At 42.5% G+C, this 10,565-nt stretch overlaps 1 protein-coding gene across 1 annotated transcript; it reads left to right on the top strand.

The window, feature by feature from the left end:
* The first annotated feature begins 3,546 nt into the window (after positions 1-3,546).
* LOC119657252 (endocuticle structural glycoprotein SgAbd-8-like) lies at positions 3,547-4,299 on the top strand. The gene is made up of 2 exons (XM_038064072.1): positions 3,547-3,707; positions 3,845-4,299. Exons 1-2 carry the CDS (start codon positions 3,696-3,698, stop codon positions 4,229-4,231), a joined length of 399 nt encoding a protein of 132 aa, XP_037920000.1. The 5' UTR covers positions 3,547-3,695; the 3' UTR covers positions 4,232-4,299.
* Positions 4,300-10,565: the final 6,266 nt, after the last annotated feature.

Here is a 10,565-nt window from a genome sequence, read left to right as displayed (position 1 = left end):
ACTTCCATTAGCTGCTATCCCGGATGTTATACTTCCACGAAAGTCTATACAGCTTCAACTCAGGAGTTCGCGATTTGAGTCAAACTTGACTGACTCTGCACAGTCTTGAAGTTTGTCTTTTGCCTTCCAGTTCCTTACGGGATGATCTAAAATGGTCTCGTTTATATTCATATTTTATATTCACGATGTGTACTTCAGAAGTTTAACCAGTTGTGATTGCTATTGCTTTTACAAGCAAGGTTTCACGTTTCAACCATGGAATCTTTTTTAAGGTTTTGTGTAAAACAAAACCTTATTAGAATCGGTTTACTGTCTGTGTGTCTGTTTTTTCGGAGCCGGTTCTAGCGATTCACACCAAATTCATTGGAAAGGTGGAAACTGTGAACGTTCATGCATACAATGAGTTATATAATTCTACGTCAAATTTAAGATGCAAAACCGGGTTGTAAATTTTTTTCGATCGAATATAGTCAGGTGGGACATCAAATGAAAGGTCTCGGTTAGTACTTTCCGAAGCCAGTTAGTTTAGTTAGTTAGTTTTGATATTTGCTGGAAAGGTGGGGAGTGCTGGAGCCTGAAAGCGATCATTTCATTAACGGATCCATTCTCAGAAACTACCCAACCGAAAAATCTGAAAAAAATCAGGATCTAGGCTCCGAAATACCCTCTTTACCGATATCTGTTCAAATAAAGTTGATAATAGTATATTACTATAATTGTTAGTAATTGGCTGGAAAGTCCCCCTTAACTTCATCCTAAAATCACGAAATTTTATAACAGTGTAGGCTACAGCGTACAACATAATCCTACCAGTGATCAAAATCGTACTATTAATAACAAAGTTATAAGAGGTCAAAGTTGTGCTTTCTTTGCAAATTCAAGACTTTGAATGATAATGTCACTTGAAAGTGGATATTTTCACAAAAAATATACATATATTACGTGCTATGCACACTCAAATCTCTCTATAAAACAAATATACAAAATCTTTCATACCTGAAGCGTCTAGCTTCCGGTTTCCCGACTTGTTTTGCTTTGGCCTCGGGAAATAGGGCAAGGCTCTTGAAAGCATTTTAAAAGTAATTCAGAGTTTCCAATTAATCTTCTATTGCCAAATTCATTCTTAATCGCCTTGGGAGCTTTACTTCGTCGCCCAGAAGTTCCATGAACTTTGTCCAATCCATTCCCCAGAAATTCAATAGCCAGACTAAATTTAAAGCAGCACTGGCCTCTAATCAACTCTAACAACTTTGAAGTGCAGATAGTTAGGTTAATTACCTTACTTCTTCTTAGCTCCATGAACGTAGGGTTGTTCTCTACGTTCACAGTCATGAGAGCAGCTGAGGTGATAAAATCAAATAGCTTCTTTCCTCTAGGGTTTCATATGCTTCTGCCCCAACCAATATGCTGAACGTGCGCAACATAATCTAATAATTGTTTAACGCTACTTGATTCTGAATAGACTAGCAGATCCTCCAGTTCTTGCGTCAGTCGGTGGAAGTCGCAAAAAATTATCGGGTACTTCTCTTGCCATTAACCTGGCATCGTAAGATGACTGCAACTAGATCTTGGGAATAAAAGTATCTCAGCATGGTTGCCTCTAACAACTTTGGTATTAGGCTGCAAGTCCTCCGCCTCGAGGAACTCACATGCTAGCCTTCTTTACTCATCCATTACCACAGATTTTGGTAAATCGAAACCATGGAATCTCTTGTACCAGAAATATATCAGAGCAGTCTTGCGACTTTGCCAAACTTGCTTCCAGTAGATATAAACAGGCCATCCGCTTGCTGCAAATTAATTTCTCCAATTTTTACGCAGGAGTTCGTGAATTGAGTCCAACTTGGCGGACTAATCCCTCTCAAGGACTCCGCACAGCTTTGAAGTCCGTCTTTGGCCTTCCAGTTCCTCACGGGATGATCTAAAAGGGTCTCGCTACACATGTTTAAGGAGCCTTTTATATTCACGATATGTGTTGAAGTCCTTGAAGTCCGTCTTTGGCCTTCCAGTTCCTCACGGGATGATCTAAAACGGTCTCGCTTGACACGTTTAAGGAGCCTTTTATATCCACGATATGTATGTCGGAAGTTTAACCAGTTGTCATTTTTATTGCTTTTACAAGGGTTCAGAAGTCGTCTGGTTATATTTCTTTGTAGATAACAATATTAATAACCGTTGATGCAACAATCCAATTGGATCAGGGCCTTGAAGTGTGTTAGAGCACTTCATTCAAGACCGTAACGGTACACTACAGGATTACTGTACCGTATAGGAGGCCATGTGATCAGCATTGCGCTCTCCGGAGATTATTACCCCGATTTGACTCAGATAGTTGTTCACAGCTAAGTCGACTGGTATCCGACGTCAAATCACCATACAAATTCCAATGCTACCAGTGAGATTTGAACCACAACCTTCCGTACGACAACCATTCGGACACAGGTTGTAGACAATAGTGTAGTCTAATATGGAACCCGTCGCTAACTGCAGAGTCTGATGCATCCAGCGTGGACCTCACCCCACCTTCCGCCGAAAGTTTCGTTTTCCTCTGTCAAGCAAACATTTAGCCTGCAGTCACCTCTCCTTTGGGGCAGAAGGTTTTTTCTGCCGGACCGTCTTCTCCTGTTTTCTTAAACAATTCAGCAACATTGCTACCGACAAACCGGCCGTAGTCGGGTTTCAATCTATGAGACTTGCTGTACTTTTCTTTCTGGCTGATCGCACTGTAGATACTGGGTACAGGATTACCACTGAACCGGAGAGTCTTCCACAGCTCTCCAGTGGAGGAAATTGAATTTGGTGAGGCCTGCAAAATCCATGCCTCGATTGCGGCTTGATTGTCAAAAGTTTCTGGTGGATTCGAAGTTTGTGACTCCTTACCACTTGCAGAGTCGAAATTCCTTGCTTTCATCTTCATGTAATTTGGATATTTTTGTATAGTAGTGAACTGCTACATGCTACCTTACCACGACAAGGTGGTGTCCAAGGGATAATCAACTATATAGTTGGTTAGATTTCTGTCCCTTTTACTCATCTTTTTGGAGGAGTACAAAGTATCTTCAACTAAGAGAAAAGTTGCTATTTTAGTAGGATAATTATTGTTGTTCTTCCTACTTCAGTCGGGGGCTCGATTTAGCGCAATATCTTTTTCTAGAAAATATGGGAAAGAGAGAGAGAGACAGAAGATATTGCATTATGTGGTTATAAGTAAAATGTTTTTCAATGCAACTCAAATCATATTTCAAATGCATTTCCAACCAATCGGAAACGGTTGGTTCCAATTTCGACAAGAGAAGGCCTCTATTTCAATGGAACCGATTTCCAGAACAATACATTGCAAGTAAAAGTTGTTTGTTTTTCTATTAATGTAAAAAAGTCAATATCTTCTGACTACGATAAAAACCGGATTAGGCAGATGATTTATATTGCCATACGGATGTTAGTTATTTGACGTTGATATTAGATACAGTGACTCTATCGTAGCGTATTCAAATGAACCAGCGTAATGCTGCATCGGCTTTTACATAAAGTGATTCTTTAGCCGTGACCTTTAATTCGATATCATACGTCAACATGAAAAATGCATCTTTCCGAGAGTCGTAATTAAACTATTCAGAAATTTCGCATATAAAAGCTTGGGGCACACCCATTAATAGTATCAGTTTAGTTTTTGAGAATATAGGAGCATATCCAACATGTTCAAGTTTGTAAGTGATTTCAATTTTCCTGAATCTATTTCGGATGTTATTTTCTATTTTTGCAACTATACCTAAATAAGAAGAAGTTGAATAATGAGAATAATTGCTGTCAATAATGTAATATACTTTTTGTGTGTTGCATACAGGTTGTGTTCGCTTTCGTTGCCAGTTTAGCCGCTGCCCAACACGGACAATACGCCTCTCCTGATGCTACTGCTGAAATTCGTAGCTTTTCCAATGATGTCAGTCCCGATGGTTCATATCGTTGGTCTTTTGACACCAGCAACGGAATCGCTGCTCAAGAACAAGGTGTAGGTGGCGTTCAAGCTGCTGGCGCTGCTTCTCATACTTCCCCAGAAGGAATCCCAATCCAACTCTCCTATACCGCCGATGAAAACGGTTTCCACCCAGAAGGTGCTCATTTGCCACAACCACCACCAATCCCAGCTGCTATCATCCGATCCTTGGAATGGAACGCCGCCCACCCAGAAGAAGAGCGTCCAGCTAACGAATACGTTGTAAAACGCTTCTAAGTGAATTGAAGTGAAAAGATTGCAGTGGAGTTAATTTATGATGATAATTACATGATTTTATTTAATTTGTTCGATTGTTTTATTATAAGGTCCCGTATAAAGTTAACAATTCACCTACCCCCAAGTTTGCTAGTAATGGTTCTATTGAGTTAATATCTCTACTCCAAAATTATGTCTAAAAAGGGGTAGGCGAGTTAATGGTCATACTGATTTGTGCTGCAGCACTTTCCACTTTTAAAAAGCCTACTTTAATTTTTGATCTTTAAGAGCTCTTTTTTGATCCTTGATGAAGCATATGGTCAACTTCATTTTAATCTGTTATATCTCTCTCTTTCTCTTGATAGGTTCACATTTCTCTCAATCTGTCTTGCAAACATTTGGCCAAGTAGACAATCCTCATCGCGATGTCATCCAGGAGATGCCTGCTAACTGAAGGTGGTCCACCGATTTCTCTCCAGCACAGTTCGGTATTCACTACAAATATGGTTTTTAATGCATGGGAGGCCTAAAGATAGGATTGATTTCTAGCGATCTACTTATGCTTCAAGTCGGGGTTGCACAACACGCAAGTGCTCACACCCTCTAAGTTTTCCGACTGATAATAATTTGGGTGTTTGCTTATCATGCTCTAACTCAAAAGAAATTGGTTAATGAATCAGCTGAAGCAACAGCTCAGGAACTGTCATCAATTGCAACAGTATGCGAATTTTGTATCCTTAACACACTGTCAATTAAGCCCTTTACCCTAGTGTGCTATTCTCACAGACTGGACAGTTTTGAGACTAAAGCCTGAAATTAAATGAAAGTAGTACATAAACTAGAGAACTGACTATAGTAGAAGACTGTACCCAGAAGAAGCATCAGAGAAAGAACTGTTGGCTTCAAAGTGACTACACCACTGCCTATGCCTGGATTGTCCAGAAGGGAAGTTTTCCAAATTCAGCCCCAACGGAAGCCGAGGGATGGCCGACAGTTTGTAAAAGGAAGTCTGCGAGGAGAAATCGAGCTAACCTAACTGGCCCTGGAGATGATAGTTGCGACGGTGTGGCATTTCTTCCTTTTTCCTACTCCTTAGCTTCCCTAAAACACGCCTTCCAATTTCCTAATTCCCATCCTGACATTCATTTATGTGAAAAATTTAATTTTCAAAATAATGAATTTAATTTTCATTTTGAAAATTTAGTTTATAAAACTCTACCACCCCCAAAGCCCCCTTTCATCTAAAACCCATTTTCATTTAAATATTTCAAATTTTAACGGAGAAATTTGATCTTTTGCATTCAGATAAACTTGTTCAAGCTAAATTTTATTAAACGCATATCCAACATTTATTTTTGCCTGGGGCGAATGGGATTTTGTTTTTCAAATGAAACGATTTGAGACAAAAAGGTTGGAAACAATCGGAGTGAGTTTTGCTATGACCCCAGCAACGTTGAATTTAAGTTCAAGGTCGGGGTCAACCAAAGCGAGATTAACGAGACCTGGACCGGCTAATCAAGGTGTAACGGTGATCAGCTGGACTAAGAGAGTCTTGGAAGAGCTAATGTATAGCCGTTAGGTGATAGTCATTTGGGTATGTGAGAAAAGGTTACATAAATTAGCTTTGTGTATTTCTTTAATAAAAGCCTGCCCCGTTAGTACCTATGTGAGAATATCAAGTTTCACGTAATATTGACATTCAAAGTCTTGAATTTGCACAGAAGTGACAAATTTAACCTATTGTAACTTTGTTATTAATAGCGCGATTTACCCAAAACCTTCTAGGATGAACTTAAGGGGATTTTTGGAGTCAATTACTAAAAATTATGGTAATATATAATATTACTATATGGAGGGTATATCCGAGTCTACGCACTCTATAGAGCCAGCTTCCTAATTTTTTTTCAGATTTTTCGGTTGGGTAGTTTCTGAGAATGGGGCCGTAACAGCAGTGATTACCATCGACCCTGCGCACTTCCCAACTTTCCAATAAATGTGAAAACCAAGATATTTGGTGAAAAAAAAAATTACAGCCACATATGCCTTCCCTTAAATTCAACATCGAATTATGTAATTTACTATAGGAGTGAGCGATCACAGTTTACACTTCTCCAACAAATTTGATGCCAATAGCCAAAACCGTTTCCGAGAAAAGTGCGTGTGACAGACAGACGGACAGACAGGTAGTAAACCGATTTTAGTTTTTTTACACAAATCCCTAAAAAATAAGTCTGAGAGGACCAAACGCTCTGTGAACTGAAGAAGTACAGAGCTACCGCACCAGATGCGGAAGTTTTACAAACAGTCAGCAGGATATACTCTTGGATGCTCATCCTGTCCTCAAAAAACTTACCACGACAATGGGGCATCCTAAAATATAATGGCCTCTAGATGTCAAGTTAGGCATGAAACTTCAAAGGCCGCACCTCATTACACATCTGAGGCGGAAAAGAACCAATTGGAGATACGATCTATCGTGTATCATTCCTCTGGATCGCCGCGCTGGAGACCGGAGTTTTACGACTCCATGTATGGCCGAACCATTTTTTTCCTTTTTTGACATCATTTCTAGGTCTTTCAGTACATATATTGAAAGATCTTCATAAGACATATTGTCCAAAGTTAGCGCCCGAAAATAAATATTGTGAAAGTGAAGCTCCTTCAACGTCAACGACTTCAACACCGCTTATCTCGGCGGAGGACTCGACGGCCATGGTAGGTTGGGTGTTAATTCAGATTAATTCGGGGGCTAATTCGTGTTAATTCGGATTCAATCACAAGTCTTGTTACCCGGAGAATGAGGCGGAAATCATAATTTGGAGAATCTTAGGTTTCAGTCCTCATTCGCATTCCAGAGCCAAGTAACCCTTAAAATATTTGCTTATTTGTTTAAAAAATTTTAAAAGAAAAAGACGAAACTTGAAGTTATCTGCTCAATTATAATGAAATAAGGAGCTTTCTACCGTATTTCAATATGTCCATAGGCAAAATAGCACATACAACCCCAGGGTATGCATTCTAACCTGAAAGCAATAAAGGCTTTTCTGTGTTACTCCCAAGCCCAGATAAAGAAGGAACGTTTACAGTATTGCGCTTAGTACTATCGTTAGTAAAATTAAGACAAAATATTAATTTCCTAGGTAAAATATAGTGACAGTTTCTTGATTTTTTTCAGATTTTTTTTTGTTTCTGTGAATGGGTCCATTAAAGAAATGATCACTTTCGACCCTCCGCACTCCCCACCTTTCTAACAAATGACAAAATTAAGAGCCATTTTGGAAAGTACTAACCGAGATCATCTCCCCCTCGGACACCACCTTGTCGTGGTGGGGGAGCCTGTAGTAGTTTACTGCTACACTAAGGGTGTCCAAAATATGAATATGGAAACAATGGATATAAACTCTCCAAGTGGTAAGAAGTCACAGACTTCGAATCCACCCGCGACCATGAGCAATCATGTCGCGGCCGAGGCGCGGATTTTGGAGGCCTCACCACGTTCATATTTGCCTATAGAGCAATCTGTAGAAGGCATGCTTTCCGACTCAGTGGAAAGTTTGCATTTAGTGCCTACGGCGAAGTTAGCCAGAAAGGAAAGTACGGAAACTCTCAAATTGGGAGAAACTGGAAATCCGACTACGGCCGGCCCGTCCGCGGTACTACAGCCCAAATCTACCCGCAAGCGGAAGAGAAAGGCCTGGCAGAAGGGAACTTCGGCCACTAAGGAGGGGGGACTACAGGCTGAATCCTGCCTGTCAGAACCTTCTCCGCCATCCTTACTGGGAAGAGCGGAAGAACGGGAAGCTGGTGACGTGGACGCTACTGGTTCAACGCCAGTATGTGGAAATGGATCCAAGCGGTCCGAACACCGTGAACCTGGAAAGGCCCTAAGCCGACGGCAGAAGAGAGCACTGCGAAGGAAGATGAAGCACCTTGGGAATGAGGACATGGACGTGGCTGTACCACTAGGCGCGGTAACGCCCAGAGAAATCGGACGCAAGGTAGCGGAATCTCCGGCGGAAGGTGGGGATAAACTGGAAACCCCGGTAAGATCCACACTGGACGCACCAGACTCTTCAGTCAGCGGTAATGCGCGCAAGAAGCGTAAGACCAACACATTTGCTGTGGCCGACGCTTTATTGTGCTCCGCACCAGGGCTTACATCCACGCGTCTCGCGGGGATTAGGACCGGTGTGCCGGGAGGTGATCAAATCAGCGAGAGAGATCTCAATGAAGCTGGTCCCTCCCACAGGAATACGAACACGAAGGCGGGAAGGAAGAGGACGTATGCGCAAGCTGCGGCCTCTGTTCTGACTGCTGCCGTGGGAGTTTCCTCCAAGGATGGCAAAATGTCAGAGGGACAATTTACCATCCTCCAGGAATGCCTGTGGAAGAAAATGATGGAGCCTGGAACGAAGCCACGATTTAACGATCAAGGTTTTCGTGATGGGCTTCTACATTTGGAGTGCGCTGACGAGGCTGCCTTAAAGTGGCTCCAGCAGGTAATCCCAACTTTGAGTTCCGGCGGTCGGCCCAAGTTCACTATTGTGAACACTGAGCTACGCAGGACAGAACATGTCGGATGTTGGCTACCGGGCCCTCGAAGGAAGGCAGAGGACATCATCCGCTTGCTGGGTGAACAGAACCCGGGCATGGACTTTGGACACTGGAGGGTAAAGTTCATGAATGCCAGGAAGGACCAATCTACAAACGTGGAGGGCTTCAACTTGGTATTCGAACTGGACCAACAGAGTCTAAATGTGCTCAGGGGAAGTCACCATATGGTGCTCCACTTTTTCCTATATAGACTGAAATTCAGTCATATCAGGAGACTGTAGGGCATCATCTCCATTTTTGAGAGCGAAGAACAATGATGGTCTTCGACTCACACAACATAGAGCAAATTGCAGCATCTTCGGTGCGCTCTCCCACAATGGAGACGTGCGCGGAGGATAGTGCATACAGGGGCGGAACCCCCGTATGGGGGCTCGCACTGGGGAAGGGACTACAGAGTGAATCTGCTATGCTAGTAACTTCTCCTACACCTTCCAAGGAACAGGCGGAAGGAAGGGTAGCCAGAGACGTGAACGAAACTGACTTGATGCCAGTTCGAGTGATCGAATCTATGCAACCCGGACACCGCAAACCAAGTAAGGTGGTAAGTGGAAAACAGACGAATGCTCTGCGGGATGAGATGAGATCTTTCGTGGATGAGAACATGGGAATTGCGGTACTCCCAAGTACGGCTTTTCACAGAGAAATCAATCACGAGGGGATCGAGTCTCTGGCGGTACGGTGTGGGGGAAACCCCGTCATACGCGGACTGCCGCATACGCTTCTAACTGCTTTCTATAAGACAATAGACTAAGTTTATGTCGAAAAACATAAAGATTGGTCAAATCAACCTGCAGCATGCCAAAGCTCCCTCCTACCTGTTGGCAGCGAGAATGACAAAGCTACAGGATTTCCCCTATATCTTTCTGGTGCAAGAACCGTGGGTTCGATTTAACAGAATCTGTGGTATTGGATCAGTAAAGGGGGCTAGGATCTTCTACGACGAAAGATCCATAAGACCGAGAGCTTGTGTCCTGATGTCAAGACGGTTAGAGGCAACTATGCTGAGACAATATTGTTCCCAGGGCTTAGCTACGGTCATCATACAATACCAGATAAATGGCGAGAGGAAAAACATCATAGTTGCCTCCGCTTATTTACCCTATGATTCTTTGTATCCTCCACCGACGCAAGAACTTAGGGATCTGGTGGCGTATGCAGAATCAAGTGGTCTCGAACTCTTAATAGGTTGCGATGCGAATGCTCAACATATTTGTTGGGGCAGTAGCAAATGCAATCCAAGAGGAGAGAAGCTATTTGATTTCATCACTTCAGCTGGTCTTATGACTGCAAACGTGGGGTGCGCCCCTACGTTCGTGGGACCGAGAAGAAGCGAAGTAATTGACCTAACAATCTGTACCCCAAAATTGTTAGAGTTGATTACACACTGGCGAGTGCTAGACGAGGTCTCACTGTCAGATCACCGATATCTAGAATTCAATCTGACTATTGCGGGCGAACAGTCTGCAGTACAAAGACGGAACCCTAGGAAAACGGATTGGGCAAAGTTCAATGAACTTCTTGGCAATAAAGTACAGTTCCCTAGGCGACTAAGGACTCCTTTGGTGCTGGAAGATGAATTGAAAACTCTGAACTACACACTTTTAGAGTGTTATGAAGAGGCTTGTCCTATTTCCCGAGGCCAAAGCGGTAAAACAGTTCCTTGGTGGAACCGAGAACTGCAAAAACTCAGGAAATCAACCAGGCGACTTCTAAATCGTGCTTGCAAAAGTAACAAGAACGA

The sequence above is a fragment of the Hermetia illucens genome, chromosome 5 (assembly GCF_905115235.1).
Source record: "Hermetia illucens chromosome 5, iHerIll2.2.curated.20191125, whole genome shotgun sequence".
Taxonomy (NCBI): Eukaryota; Metazoa; Arthropoda; class Insecta; order Diptera; family Stratiomyidae; genus Hermetia; species Hermetia illucens.
Note: the sequence above shows the minus strand (reverse complement) of the source record. Positions and strands in the feature narration are given on the sequence as shown.